Source organism: Erithacus rubecula (genome assembly GCF_903797595.1).
Source record: "Erithacus rubecula genome assembly, chromosome: 3".
NCBI lineage: Eukaryota > Metazoa > Chordata > Aves > Passeriformes > Muscicapidae > Erithacus > Erithacus rubecula.
In genome coordinates, this window is record NC_136689.1 from 93,365,114 (window position 1) to 93,381,143 (window position 16,030).

Here is a 16,030-nt window from a genome sequence, read left to right on the forward strand (position 1 = left end):
ATGATCACAGATGGCAACTTTGTCCATTCTTCAGTTACCAGTGTATTCTGCAGATTGCAAATCTTAAAAAAAACTGAAACATTTTATTCAGTGTTCTTTTTCTTCCTGTAACTCTTTTTTTCTGATATGATGTATGGTTTGCAAAGCTCTGCTGCCCCCTGGTCGTTTGTAGTATGCATGCAAGGAACAGTAGAATTATGTAACGTGTAAAATCATCACTCTTAATCTGATGGAATGTAGTAAGCAATTATGTTTTGTAAATTGGAGTGATTTTAATTGTTTTTTGTTTTCAGTGCTCTTCTAAAATTCTGTTGTAGCTCTTGGGGCTGGGGTGTTGTTTTTTAGGGTGGAGAAGTTTTTGGGTTTTTTTGTTTATTTCAGCTGGGAAGATCTGATGAAGTTTCTGTGTGATGGAAAGTGTTAGATGTTTATACCAGAAAGGGTTTTAATTTTTTGTACCAGTTTTTAGTGGAATGTAGTTTTTCTTAGACATTAGTCAGTTGGAGTAGAAGATTGATTTTGAGTTGCAGGGTTTTTGTCACAAATATTGTCTCATACTTGAATATAAGTGTGGATATACTAATCTAATGACTTTTCATCATTTTTGTCTTTTATGTTCTTGTGTACCTAATGCAAAGTTTCCATTCTGTGGGTAACAGTTGGAACAAAGCTACTGTAGTTGAGGTCAAAATTTAAGTTGAGAGAATGTTCACTTGCAATTAAAAATAAAAGAAAAAACCCAAAACAACAATAAAAATCCTGGTTCTTAGTTTGCAGTATGACCATGTGGAATTGTGGACAGCTTTTTTAAATACGGAAATAATCGTGGTTTGTGTATTCTCTGCCATCTCGTGGTCAGACAGTGAATTGACTCTGGCCAGCAATGTGCAGTTCCTGGATCACACACAACTTTTGTTACTGGTTGCAGGTCTGATATTAGAAGTGACACCTAATTAATTATTACTTAATGAAGAAAAAATAATGCTTCACATAAAACTCATTTATTGAAATGCGTTTCTCTAGATTTTAAGTAGCAGCAATAATGATTGTACTTGTTGTATGACTGCAAATGCTATTGATTGTTTTACTGTATTTTCAGGCTGTTATTCTGACAGTTGCTTTCTTTTTCAAAGGCAAGTAAGGTTACACAAAAGAGTTTGCTGAATGCTTTGTTTCTTCTCTCACTGGATATGTCATTCTCCTTGGAATACCCAAGCGTGCATGAATCTGTAGCAGCGTATCTGGAGCAGATGAGTACTGAGAACTACAGTATTTATAAGCAAGTTTCAGAAGCTGCATATTCAATTGAATGCACTTGTAGCTTTATGGTTGAAGTTCGTAAGGAGGTGTGAAACTTTATTATTTAAAATATTTCCTGTAGACAAATTTCTTTCCTCACTTAATTTTCTCGTTGTTAAAAATTAAAGTCTAGCATAGCAGAGGAAGATCCCCAAGTATTGAGTATTCTGTATGATGCAAGGTGTAGTTAATTTTCATTTGTTAATTCATTAATACTAGTCATGATGTTGGTAAAAAATCTTATCTGAAGTAAAAGCAAAGAAATAAACAATTGAAAGTAGACATGGGACCTCTTATAGGACAAAAAGGAAGCAGCAGCAAATACTCTGCTTATTTATAGAAACATACACATGTATATAAATATATATCTTTATATACTGTACATATTTATAAATTTATATCATACACTATTTATTTTGTATCTATTAAAATATATAGTGTGGGTGTATGTGTGTTGTCCAGGAGTTAAATATATAGTTCAGAAAATGTTAAATCCCAAGTACTTTGGCAATTACAGCTGTAATAAACAAGTACTAGACTGGTTGAGATTTGTGTTTCATTTTGTTATGGAGACAACTGCTTTATTAGTTAAGAGATTTTAGCACAGTACTGAAATATTCTCCATTATCCAAATGGATAAGCAATTTTGCACAATATTGATTCCATTGATACTAAAATAAATTAATAACATACAGAATATAAATATAGTGCTGTCTTAAATCAGAATTGATCTTTCCTTTGTCTTGATAGCTTCTGAAGTTAATAATAGTTTCCTCATAAAATGCTCCTTACAACAAAGTTAACTCCATCAAATTTAAGTGGCTCATGTTTAATGTATTTGGTAGCCAAATATGATGAAGACATATGTACTTAAATTTAAAAAAAAATCTAACTTACTCTTTAATCTTAAAAGTATAATAGTTCAGTCTTTTTTTATACTCCTCTCACGTAAAATGCATATTGATAAGAAAATAGAAATTTGAATAGTGCTATGGTGTTCATGCTGTGAAATGTTAGACATGCATTATTCCTACTGAGTTTGATAGAGGTTTATTTGGACTCAGCAGCAGCAGGGCTTTCTGCTCCCTTGAATAGGTTCTAAATATTTTGTTGTTGAAATGTATTGAATTAGTTATAAACTTCTCTTTGAATGATTGAACAAAAACCTACTTAGTATTCAATTATGATACATTTGGAGATATTATGTACTAATATTGGATACTTTTAATAATTTTGTTATTTTCATTCTTTCTCTTAATTTTACTTTACAGGGGGAGAAGAATCTTCCTGAATTACTAGAATTGGCAGATCAGGCTTTAAGTAGTCTACCCTTCCACCTACACTTTCCCTTGCTTCAAGAATGCATTCACATATGCTCAAATATGTAAGTATATTACTATTTCAAACTCTACTTGAAAAAAAGTGCTGTTTTTTTTGTTTGTTAATTTGTGGTTTTTGTGGATAAGATTTCTCAAATACGAGAAGTCCCTGTAGGAACAATTACTTTCCTTTGGCCATTGAACAGTTTCTTTTAACTGATTTGTGCCATTCTATGATGGATTTCTTAAAAACTGAATTTCAATTGCTAAAAATTTAATGTTGCATTCTATGTACAAGTTTTTATGATTTTTTTAATGTAAAGTATGTGATGTATAAGGGAACAGTCTTAAACACTTTGACTTGTTTTTCAGACTTCTTGAAAATCCTTTGCCCTGAGTATATTTGTATGGCCTACTTTTATTTTACATTCAGAAATCCAAAAGGACTTCCTTTATTGTAGATGCTTTATATTACAATATGGCATCTCACTTTAAAACTTTTTTTTTTTTTACTTTTTTAGTTTTTCCATGTCTCTAGTTAGAGAATAAGTTACCTTATCGTACCTGGAAAAGTTCTTGAACAACAGAAATTTAGTTTTATACTTGATTCAGAACTTGACTTTAGGAATTTTTTTCACAGGAAACTGCATTTAAGGGCTGTCCAGTAAGTGATGTCAAATTACGAAGTGTCAAAATGTTTTTCAGTGTTGTAATGTAATTTCAGAATTAGTGTTTGGCTATCATTTCAGGCAATAGGAAATCCAGTTATTTTCAACTAATATCAATTAACTTCATGATAGAGAGATGGATTTTAGCCTCTTTAATGAAAAAATTCTCAAAGCACAGATTTTTTTATAATCATATGTATGCTCAAAGGTGTCTACTGTAACTCAGTAGAATTTTATGTTTTCAGGTGAACATCAATGTTTTTCAGACTCTTAATTTTGATGAGAGTTTTGAAAAACTATGGTCTTTGATTGCCTACATCTTTAAAAGAATAAACATATCCTAACACAAAGATTGATATGATTTTGATAGATATGATTTTGACAAATGCGTTGTGATCTCTGAACATTTTACTGTTTTTCAGAATATTATCCTGAAATTTAACAAGAAAATTTTTGAAGGCATCTCTGGGTACTGTAAAATAAATTAGTTAAATTAACTGTTTTTCATTTTTAGTTGGAAGTCCGCAGAGGCCAACTCCTTGCTGCAGGTAGAAGGCCAGAAGATGCTTCTCCATCTCTTGTCTCACCCTTTGTTGAATATAAAAGCTGAAGCCTATCGCTGCTGTTTGGAAGTGGTGAAGGTTTGAATCAATGCTTGCTGAACACTCTTGGTGTTGCACTCAATAATGCATGTTATATGGTTTTATCATTAGAAGCATTTTTAATACAAATTCTGTTTACCGTGTTATATGCTGAAAAATCAGCATAGGCCTGGGCTTGCAGTTTGCTGTTGCATTCTGAGTATTAAATCTGCTTGGTTAGGTTAGACTTCAGGTACTTCACTTAAAAATGATATGCCAAGAACATGTAAATCCTTTTATATACTCCAAATGTTGTTTGTTGGGGTTTTTTCCCTGTTTTGGAGCTGTGTTGTGTAAAACAAAATGTGGTAGTGGAGACTGTCTTGAATTTTTAAACTAACCAACTTTATTTTTACTGAAGGACTGTTTAGGTATTCATAATATTGCAAAGCCCATGCCTTCAATCTGCCAAGGAATACATTTTCTTCTACACCCTAAAGTGTTATATGAAATCTGTACATTTGGCCTTCAGGAAGATAAGAATGAGGTACTGTGTTTACTAGCTGTGTTTGTAAGTTGGTATGCATTCAGAGGAGGTGTTGATATTCTCCATAGTGGTCTAATGCTTACCTGAAGTTTTGACTAAGTATGGTTTCTTGCATACAGAAAAGCTAAGCAAATAGTAACGTTGTAGTAAATGGAAGAATTTTTTTAGTATAATGAATTCTGAGACAAGATAGTATTATATGCATAGGATGCTATTAACTGTAATAAAGACCAATGAAAAATGAAAGAAGATAAGATTTTTGCTTTTTTCCTGTAATATTCAGCCCTAGTAGAATGTGTGTATGATGAAGAAGTATGTATGGTGCTTCACATTTATGGGAAACATGAGCTTTGAAGTCTCAAGTTTTGTAAAAGTGGGGTAACCTCTGAAATAGCAAAAAGTTATTTTAAATCTAGCAAGTCTTTGCTATAAAATTGTATTACCCCACCACAAACATCTGTTTAAATAAAGTTAGCAGAGTATTATAGAAGTGTTCTATAATGTTATAGAGTAGGACCAAATTTCCATTGGGATCATTTACACACAACTGCTTAATCCATGTCCACTGTTTTCTAGCTTGTAGAGCTAAGGAGGGAGTTGTGAGTTACTTATATTCTTCATAACTCCTTTATAGCTGATCTATAACATCCCTACAGTCAAAAAGAACACTAACTAACAAATTATTTATGTATTTTTAGCTTCTTTTTGGGAGTGAGATTTTGTTTTAAATTCAGTCCTATGCACTGTTCCATTTAAAACTGATTTTTTTAGATGTGAGCATTTTATAGAGAGAGGTAATATATCTTTGAGAATGTGCTACATGTTTATGCTTTGAATGTAATTTATCTTCTGCAAGGAAAACATTTGGCTACTCCTTTGGATATGTTATTAAAAAGACTGACAGTTTTCTCCGTTAGTGATTGGTCAAGCAAAAGAAATAGATTTCAACTGATGCTGAATTTAAAAAATCAGAGATAGTGCCTATTTACAATTTTGTCACCTTTTGTTCTCTACCTTATAATGCATTTTTATTATATTTTTAGCAAAATAGATAATGAACATCGTATCCAAGTATTTTTAAGTTTATTTTATTTCTTGCTGTATAATTTCTGCTTAAGTGTTTGTAAAGCATCAGTTTAATCTTTTTGGCATGTGACATTGTGGAAAAAGTTGAGAAGAACCTTGTATTTTAAGGTTAGGCTTGATATTTGCCATATGATTGTATAAAGCCAGTCTTTCTCTAAAGATAGACTAGAGCGATATTATTAAAGGATGTCCTTTTTGCCTGGGGTGAGAGGATTTTTAGCTCTGGCATAAAATGCAGGGCTTTAGCTGCTGAAGATAAGTGTTTTCATACTATGTAAAGAAGAGTTAGTTCTGGTAAGCTGGGCTTTTTCCTCTGTTCCCACTGCATCAATAATTTTAGCTTTTAAATATTCTGATTATGTAGATTGTATACATTATTACAGTAAAAGTGCTGTATCATATAGCTTTTTTGCTTTTGATAGAGAATTTCAGATTAATTATGATATGGCTGGAAATGTTTAGTAGCTTTCTTAGTTTGATTCTGCCTCAGGAAAGTGAAATGGCCACATAACAGACTTTAAGTCTTGTCATTCTCTATCTTCAGAAGCATGTCATACACTGGGAATAAAATGTCCCAGAAGGGCAAGGTCAGGAAAAAAAGAAACAGAATTTCTTTTGCCTGCAGGATAGAGGGACCAGTAGGTTTAGAAGTTTAAGTAATGGTTTATTTTAGTTCAGAAAAGACATACCAGTGTTCTGAGAAGAAAATGGTTGAGTGCTGTTTAGGCAGAATTATCTGTTTTCTCTCTTGGAGGTTTTTCTAACAACTTAATATTCAGTGCAACTGACAATTTAAATGTAGCATTCTACAGTAACAATATTTTGTCTTTGAGATGTTTTTGTATCACATATCCAATTACAGCATTGACAAACTGACTTGGGCACATTGGTGGTTGCATTAGTGGTTTGGTGTTTTTTGTTGTTGAGCAGGTGAACTCTTCAGCCAAGACCATTCTGATACATCTGTTGCAAGGACGATTAATGATGGAAGCATTGACTTGGAACAAGTTCATTGAGGCCCTCTGTCCTGTCGTTCCTGTTTTGCAGGTACTTCTAAGTGCTTAATCTGAATTTGATGTATGAAATCATGTGTATCAGGTTAAATAACAGATAGAAGTAACAAAAGGAAAATAGATTAACAGTAGCATACATACAGATTTGTTCTATCAGGTCAAATGGAGAAATGTTTTATAGGCGCCCTAATACCAGTAAAAGTTTGTCAGTACCTTGAATTTGTAGACACATTTTATCCTGGTATTACTTGTATATGGAATTTGAAATTCCATGTAGTACAAATGAGCCAGTACTGACTGGGGATTAAAAGGTTTGAAGATATGAGTGGATAATACAAGTACAGATTAATGCATTTATGCTTATTTTAAAATATGTTAATAATTACTAGAATGCCCCCCATGTCTTAAATTTGAAAACTGTAGCTCCTCTGTGCTAATAGTTTTCTGATCAAAAAATAGCAATTAGCCTAAGCTATATTTTTAGTATATTTTGATCTTTGTTTTTTGGTGGTTTTGTTTTCAGTATTATAGAAGTATGCCTTAAGTCTTAGTCTTCATGTTTCCAATGATGTACAAATTTGATGTTCATTATTTTTACTCTCAGCTTGATCTAAAGGAAGCTTTTGCTTTTCACAGTCAGATTTTCAGCCTAATTGCTCCATCTGGATTCTTAAATCTTTTTTTACTAGTACTTGAAATTTCTTTTTTGTGCTCTGCTCATAGTCTTGCTGATTAGATATTTTGCTGCATTTCTCTGGTATCTGGTTTTTTTTTTCCTTATTTCTCTCTTAGCTAATAAATTCAAGTATACATTTTGTCTTCATTGTCTCCAAAAATAAGACTCTCAATAATTATACCAGCTTACTTATTTCTCTGCTATATGTTCATTAATTGCCTGCACCTCAGTATTGCCATAAGTAGAAAAAGCAGCTTATGTAACTTCACTCTGTATGCAAGTTGCACAAAAATCAAGGGGAGAAATTGCAAATAAGATGGACCATGAAATAGATGGCTTATAATGAAAAATGTGTAGAGGAAATGCACTGAGAACTTGAATGAGGTGGGAGAAGGGTTATTTCAGAGCCTTCTCCACTAGTCATTAGAGCTTTTTTATATTACCTACATATATATCTTACATATGATTGACATTCAAGATTAAATAGCTTGGGATTTAATATAAGCTATAGACTAAGCATGTAAGAAATTTTTGTGAGTAGAATTTCCCTCTATTCTGTAGCCTATAATGGCTTTGTACAATAATACCAGAATAGGGTTTACCAGAGGTCTGAGTTTACTGGATGCATATAAAATTCATTGTATTTTACTCTACTTTTGAAATGTTTGCAGTATCATTACTTGACATAATTGATTCCCCTTTGTCTGTGTGCAGAAACAATTTGATGAAGATCTGAAAATAGGTAGAATTTAATGTTTTAAAATAACTTTCTTGTAGGGACTAAATTTTATTTATTGAAGTAGAGGCTGCTACAGAGCAGAATCATGTTAACAGATTGAAGGGTGAAGTTTTGGGTCAAAGCACCTTTGGGCCAGTAAAGAAATCTTTACTTTCATTTATATACAGTATCAGTTATTAATTTTTTTTTTTCACAGAGGAGTATTAATTTGCAGAATTTGAATATTTTCTTAAAAGTAACTGCATAGTTGGGATTTTTTTATGTTATGCCTTCTGCACCCTCCCTTTAGCCCCTAAAATAGAATTTATTACTTTGTCTAATTTCATAATTTTGGAAATTTTTGTTTGTTGTTTGTTTCACTTAGGGTTATGCTGACACAAAAGATACTTTAGGTAAATGCATCCTGTCTTTGAGTGAAACAACCTCTGACAAAGGAGAGGGCATTCTCCCAGGAACTCCCAGACTACAGGCTGCTCTGCGCCTTCTCTTCTCAAAAAAGCAACTGTAAGTAGTGCTCTGCAGCATTTCAGCACATCACCTCTTGTTGATGTTAAGATGACATCAAGATGTTGATGTCAACAATGTCTTCTCCTAAATGTTATGCTGTGCCTTGATTTGAAAGGTTGATTAATCATATCTGAATTTGGTTCTTCTACCCCATATTAAATTTTAAAACTAATTTCTAACTATACCGCTCAAATTTTCCAGTATGAGGGCTTTATATATTTATTTTAAGTATTTTTTCATTTAGGGTTCGTTCTGTAGCAGCTAAACATTTAGCATTCCATCTTCTCAATGAGGAAGGGGCAAACCTGAAACGCCCATGTCTGGATGGTCATGTCCTTTCCAGCATTTCAAACTTATTTATTATAGAAAGAGCTATGGAGCTAAAATTGGATGATAAGATAAACTCAATAATCAAGGTTAGTAAACTATCTACATTTTGCTCTTGTGCCTGTCCAGTCTCTGAAGTTTCCACTTTCAGAATGTTGCAATATTTCGTACAAATTGCCTTGCTTCATGAAATCTGTTGATGTATTCTTTCTTTGTACACGGAAACAGTAGTTCTTATGCTACCATTTGCAACACTAAGAAAAAAAAAATTCCTTTCCTTCTTCTCTTCTCTGCAGAAAAGATTTGATTGCAGAGAACATAGGCCTACCTTGTTCATAACAATTTCATTCAGTGCAGATAGTCTGATTTTTTTGTCATAGATTTTTTCCTCACAAAAGCAATTTTTACTAAAACAGGCACAAATAATTTTTAATATTAAATATTTTAAAACAGATTTCAGACTCTTGTCTGTGTTACTTAATATTGCTGCTGTTGCAAAGTTTAAAGCAAATCATGAGTGTATGACTCAAAAGGACTACATCTGTTTTTTCTTTCTGTATTCTCATCTCCCTTCCATTCTCCTTTCTTCCTTCCCCTCAATACTTTCAGATGAACAATATGATAAGCAAATGCTGAGATACTTGACCCTATTGACGTTTAAAAGTCACTCCTCTTTACAGACTTAAAAGCAAGTTCTAGCCTTTCTGTATAGTGTTTAGATTTCTGTAGTCCTACATAAATTAGGCATTATTTGTTAGAAGTCTGCAGCTATGATGCACTAGAAACTGTTTGGTTTTCATATTCCACAGAGATTTGTTGCAAAAAATTATAACCTAGTTAATTTCTTTTACATGTATGTGGGCTCTAATCAAATACATTCTAATAAGGAATTTAGGTCCTTTTCTACTTCCTGTAAGGAAATTTGGTTGGTTACCTCCTTTCATGGTAACATACTGGATGCAAATCTAATATTGTTTTACTTTTAGGCAGAAACTGTTGAAAAGCTGTATGATATTTTGACTTCTGATGCTGTTGACCTAGTTTTACGGAAGTCTGCAGCTGAGCAGCTGGTTGTCATTTTAGAAGGTAAAAATCTTCAGCAAATGTATGTTTGTTTATGTGCTGGTCATTTGTGAGCTTGAAGTATTTCTAGGTTGTCTGTATGCTTGTGCTAAGGGTACTCTTTGTAGTTTTTATTTTATGAATTCTGGTAAAAAGGAGAGGTGATTGAATTACAATGCTTACAAAGTAAGCAATCTTAGAGCATTATTTCACTTGGTGCAGAGCTGTAGAGCTTAAAACCTTGATGTTTTTACTTTGTGTGCTCACACTGATTCAATAATGTTTTCCTCAAGGAATTTGAATTTTAATGAGAGAACGTAAGTTCTTTGGCATGGGAAGGTGAAATCTTAGATAATATTAAAAATACTGTCAGAAAAATTACCACAAAAATGAGGGAGTCTATCTAGTTGTCTCATAAGATACATTTAGTAGTGACTGCAAAAGTTTTCAAATGTTTCAAAATTGAAACAAAGGCGAAATTTTGAAGGAAATAGGATGAAGGATAAAATTGTGAAGGAAAAAATGCCATTTTATCAGAACAAATTTCATATGAAGGATCTTTTTTTTGTTATTATAAAATAAACAACCTAATCAATTCAAGTGACATACCTTTTTGTTGTTTATCTTGTTGAATATTCTTAAACCAGATACTCCAAAGAGTGATATCAGTGGAAAATACTCTCATGGTGATTAAGTAAATGCCATTTTCAATTCCATAGTAAACTGGAAAAGTCTTTTAATGTATTAGAAGTGACATCCTTGTTTGACTAAAATTGAGTTGCACTGGGATTATTGTAATTTTTCACTGTAAAATTCATATGAGAATTTATGTAATGTATTTAAGAATCTAGTGTTCAAGAGCCTACTATAGTCAGATAAAAATACTTTGAGTAGGCTTGCCTTGCTAGAGATCTATACTTCTGTTGTTTGGCAATATTACAAACTTATTCTAGACAGCAAAAGTTTGTAATCTTACAAAATGTTTAGTATTAATATTGTTTAATATTAAATTAGTGCAGAACCAGTTGTTCTTACTATCTTTTGCTTTTCCTACAGATACCAAAATGCATGACATTGTGAAAAAGTTGGGTGTAATAGAAAAGATATTGGCTTACCTTAATGAGTGTGTACATGTGGATGGCAAGGTAAAAGTATTGTTAGAGATTCTTCTGCAAGCATTGCACAGCATGACAGTAGTAGAGTCTGCCTTTTTCTGCTCTCACAATACTGGTCTTGTGCATTAATGCTGCGCTGAATACAAGTGTTTAATAACAGTTATAATTACAATATGTATTTTGTTCTAGTTTGGATAATGCTAAGATCCTTTTAATGAGAGAAGGTTGGTTTTCTTACTTATGAGAAGAGTTAGCCAGAGAATTGTGTATGGTGGGGTTCTGTAATGTACCAAAACTTCCCTGAAAAAAGCTTTCTCAGCAGAGAAGAAAAAATTTTAGTAACCTTGTAAAAACAAAATGTTATGTTATATATAATAATCTCTGTACTTAAATTCTGAGCAAATTATAATTAAAAATGAGATATAATTGTATGACATGCTGTTGTAGTCATGTCAGATTGAATTTCAGGTATGAGTAATTTTCTGATCACCTGGGAGGGTCTCTTGTTCTAGCTGATGGAGCTTTCTGGTTTTGTAATACATGGGTAATCTGATGCTTGATTTTTTTTTTGTGGAATTCTTTCTTTGAAATCATTTCATGCAAGCGTATTTAGGGTAGGTGCTCAGTGTAACTTCAGTAGATTAAGTTTTTTTGCTTTCTTGCATAGTCTTGTTACTCCATTCCAGCAGTCCAAAGCTTTCTTTCAAGAAACCATGTGAATTTTTATGTAGTAATGACTATTCCCAAAAATGTTCTAGAGAAAAGATCTGCTTGTTACTTAGTGGAATTTAATTTCTTTTTTGCCAAACTAATGAAAATTACATTCTTCTTCAGAAATTACTTTTCACCCTAGATTATCAGTATCTAAGATTATATTACCTCTCTAGCATTAAAGAATATCGTGTCCAATTTATGATAGCTTGTACACAAGTACTTCAGTAAACTGTTCTGATACAGCTGAAGAAATTGAAATACTGAGTTTCTCAGGTTTTTGAATGTTGGGGTTGTTTTTCAAATGTTAGTTTCCTAATATCCTCTTTAGGAATAGTAAGTAATGCAACTGTTGGTTTGGGTACTGAGTAGATATTGCTCAATAGTACAGAAGAACAGGCATGAGAAATATATTGCCCTAAGCAGATTCTTCACAGTCAAGTAAGAGTCTAGAAAGAACTTTAAAATAAAATTTTTAGCCCTTTATAAAGTTCAATTTAATCCAGGAAGAGCTCAGGCAACAACTCTTTAGGGCCTGTGACATTAGGACACTATCCTGAGGGAATCTAGTCCAGATTCTTGGTTCTCCCCTTGAATGATTTTTTTTTATTTCATCATAAAATCAATAGCAAAGAAAAACCAACAAAAAATTTTATATGTTCTTTAAAAAGTGGCCACAGAGAAAAGAAAATAAAATAAGTAGTAGAAATAAAAATCAGTATCTAAATTAGGCTTCACATGTAACTGTGCAAAAGATTCTTTCCATACTAAATAAGTAGGACTTTTGTTCTTGCAGTATGAAAATAAAATGTAAATAAAATTTTTGTTGCTGTTTATGAAACAAATTTTAAAGGCAGGAACTCATAGGTAAAGTAATGATACTGTGAAAGAAATACTATCTTCATTTTTAGGAGCTGTGACATTGGTTGTATTTTTGGCTATTCACTGATACTTTTAGCAAACTGCTTTCCATTCTCATAGATAGGCCAGGACCCAGAAAATTAATGGGATATAATAAACTATTTACTTTTTAGAAAAATTAATAAACTTAGTTGTAAATACTTGGTGTTTTTTTAAATCTTTAAGCTTGCCTATATTCTTCTTGTAATTGTATAATTTAAAAGCAAATATAATTTTGTTGTGAAATCAGAGATGAATAAAATTTCCATCAATTAATAATAAAATCAACAAGTAAATAATTTTTTATGAATTTGCAGTTGTCATCTGGCTGAAATGTGCTTGTCTAAGAAATTTCTAGGATTTTCTTTTACAAATTATGGACTATATTACTTAATTGTGTGACAGTCTGGTTAAGTTCATCATGATAAATTATACTGATAGTTATCTTTATTTAGTCTTTTTCTCTGTTCCTGCAGCTTATGGAATCCATAGTGGCCCCATGTCTGATGCTCCTGCGTAAAATTGTGTCTGCTGACCCAGTTGTTCGCCTGTCCCTAGCACAGCAGCCTTCTTTTCTGCTTTTGCTATTCAGAGGTGAGGATTGTGTTTCCACTGTAATATCCCTGTCAAAAGATGGTTAGATGTTTAACTCACTATCTTCTTAAGAACTTTGGATCACTTCAAATTCTGATATTTAAAAGATAAATCACTGTGTGCTAGTCTTCCTATGTTGTGGCATGTGTTAAAGATGTTGGCAGGAAACTGTGGAAAGCAGTTGCTTTTAACTACTGTCCTAGGAGGTATCAGTTTCTTCCTAACACATTTTTTATATCTTTATTTATTCAGTTTCCCTGATACTCCAAAGTGATCATGCTGTTTTAATTGAAACTACAGTATTGCTTTGTCTTCTGTTGTTTGATGAAGTAGCAAGAGCAGAAACATGGTATGAAAGTCCACTTATTTAATAGCATATTCTCTAGACAAATTTTAAGGTTTTAATAGAAATATTTTTTATATATCTCCAGACAAGTTATGCACTAAATTTTTATAAATCCAAAATTGCGTATTTGTAGTCCAGATTGTTTTGGTAACTGGCTTTAGTTTTTAAAGATCCTTGATTGGTCTGTAATCCATCTTTTCCATAAATAGAAACTACACAAATCAAATAGCTAGCTATAAACATGTTATTTTAACTTAATTAGAATTCTTCTATTTACTTTGGCTTTTAAGTGTAGCCATTGCCTTTAAAGCAGGAAACCTCAGCTTATGATATTTTATTATTTGCATATGCATGAAAAAATATGCTTTTAGAATTCACACACATGAAATATGTTGAATGTACTTATGTGTGTTTTTTCTCTAACAGAAAAAAGAAAGCAAGTATGCAAAGTTTTTAGTGTACAGTATATCTGCCAGAAGTATTATTACAAATTATTCATCAATGGGTTAGTGAAGATCTAGCTAAAGGGAGAAATTCATCTGTAGCCAAGTAATAAGAAAATAATGTGTGTAGTGTTAGGAGAAAATAAAATCTTAAAATAGAGCATAATAACTATGACTTACTATCTTTTGCAGGGCTGGTAGCATAGCCAGTAATAATACTGAGGTACCCACCTTCAGTTTACCTGTTGCTGTTGTTAGAAGGTACGTGTGGGATGCTGGCTGGTTGGTTGGTTCATTGGTTTTGATTATTTTACAGTTAACTATTGATTTCAATTTGCTGTCCTTCCTGAAGTATGGAAATGGCAGAATAGAGGGAAACCTTGATCAAAGTATTTTTTTGATGATGCAATCAGCATTTTTAAATAGGGATTTTTTTTCTTCCATGTCTTTGATCTCTGTGAAGGAGTTTTGAAAACTTTAATTGCAAACTTACGAGCTGGTTGTAATAGGGCATTTATTTTAAAAATGAGCTAACAAAAACTCTCACCAACCACTTTCAAAAATTGTTATTGTTATTTGTGTATTTTTAGGTATCACCTCCCAGTCAGGATCACTGCTCATCATGTAGTTAGCCCTAATACTATTGTGGTGCCATTGTCTTCTGAGTGCTTGGCTATGAAACCTGTGTCAGATATGCTTAAGACAGCTTGGAATCTGTCATGGTACCATGGGATTGAAAACCTACTGCAGCTGATAAATTATGAGAAGGAAGCAGAAATGTGAGCTATTTTTTCTTTCATTTTAAGTACCAGTATATCTCAATTAAATTAGTGTTTCATGAAGTTTAAATAGGTTTTCAGTTTCAAACACCAGTTCAAGTTGTTACTTGTTTGAGTATGCTGTCATTTAAATGTAAAGGATCACATCCCAATAGGATGAAGGCATGTTGTCACAGCTAATGTTTTACCTAAATTGCATTTATACATGAAGGTGTAGTGCTTGATCTAACTCTTATTGATGGTCAGGCCAATTCCAAACAATTTAAAATGGGCTCAGTGTCTGTTTTTCTTAATAGTCATTGTGGTTTCTTAGGGAACTGACTCTTTTTTACTACTGTGTAGACCCCAGCTATAAAGTTGCATTACTATTTCTTGGTTTTCTTCAAAGTTTAAATTTCAGGTAAATATTCTTGATGGTAATCCCGAGACTTAGTATTTAGGTATTGTTTTTCCAAAGAACTCAAAACACCTCATAATTTACATGTGGTGGTGTTGTTTTCGGTTTTGTTTTAGTCTTTTGTTTGGCTTGGGGTTTTTTTGAAGGGTTGGCGAAAAAAGAATTGGCTAACAAAAATAGTGTTTTAAGGCAATTTCTGTTTTATCTTCTCAATTAAATAGGAAGAAGAAGTCAACACTTTCTGAAACAGATACTGACTATTAACAACTTTTCTCTATGCCTTTCCAGATTTTTAGACTCTCTAAAACTTTTCTCAGAAGACATTCTTATAATGAAAATAACTCACACAAACTATGGACTGCAGGACTGTCTTACTTTGATCATTCAGGCAGCATCCCACAGGGATGTTAGAACTGCTCTCACTAGGCTTAGCTTCTATGTCCTGAATGACAGACTTGCATTAAAATGCAGTTCTGGGCCTTGTGGAACCACTCTGAAAAGCTTTGTTTGGCAGAAAGCAGTGAACAGGTGAGCATATTGACTACAGGAATGCATGTACTAAAAATGGCAACATTTCTACTTTTTGTATTTTAAATTTAGGGAATTGATTGTAAATGCATCTCTGATTCTGATATATATATACATATATATATATACATATATATACACACACAGACACTCACACTTATCTATATATTATAAGTCTATGTATCTGTATCTGGGCTAACAGGAACCTTAGACAGTTCAACGAGGGGAAGTGCAGAGTCCTGCACCTGTGGAGGAGCAAGCCCATGCCTCTGGGGTGAACCAAGCTGGAAAGCAACTTTGCAGAAGAGGACTTGGAGGTCCTGGTGGGACACCAAGGGGAATATGAACCAGCAGCTTTTACTTAGAGTAAAAAAGGCTAATATTATCCTGGGC

At 32.7% G+C, this 16,030-nt stretch overlaps 1 protein-coding gene across 3 annotated transcripts in view; it reads left to right on the top strand.

Moving 5' to 3' along the window:
• RTTN (rotatin) overlaps positions 1–16,030 on the top strand; it is a 79,591-nt gene that overhangs the window by 15,735 nt on the left and 47,826 nt on the right. For 2 of the 3 annotated variants that reach the window (XM_079301480.1, XM_079301482.1), the window contains exons 12-25: positions 1,134–1,346; positions 2,571–2,683; positions 3,801–3,927; positions 4,289–4,414; positions 6,428–6,547; positions 8,293–8,432; positions 8,680–8,851; positions 9,749–9,848; positions 10,881–10,969; positions 13,027–13,144; positions 13,397–13,493; positions 14,126–14,194; positions 14,524–14,712; positions 15,398–15,637. In XM_079301480.1, coding sequence (XP_079157606.1) covers positions 1,134–1,346; positions 2,571–2,683; positions 3,801–3,927; positions 4,289–4,414; positions 6,428–6,547; positions 8,293–8,432; positions 8,680–8,851; positions 9,749–9,848; positions 10,881–10,969; positions 13,027–13,144; positions 13,397–13,493; positions 14,126–14,194; positions 14,524–14,712; positions 15,398–15,637 — 1,913 coding nt within the window. The remainder of the gene's footprint in view (positions 1–1,133; positions 1,347–2,570; positions 2,684–3,800; positions 3,928–4,288; positions 4,415–6,427; positions 6,548–8,292; positions 8,433–8,679; positions 8,852–9,748; positions 9,849–10,880; positions 10,970–13,026; positions 13,145–13,396; positions 13,494–14,125; positions 14,195–14,523; positions 14,713–15,397; positions 15,638–16,030) is intronic. The other variant, XM_079301481.1, reaches the window with a different exon arrangement.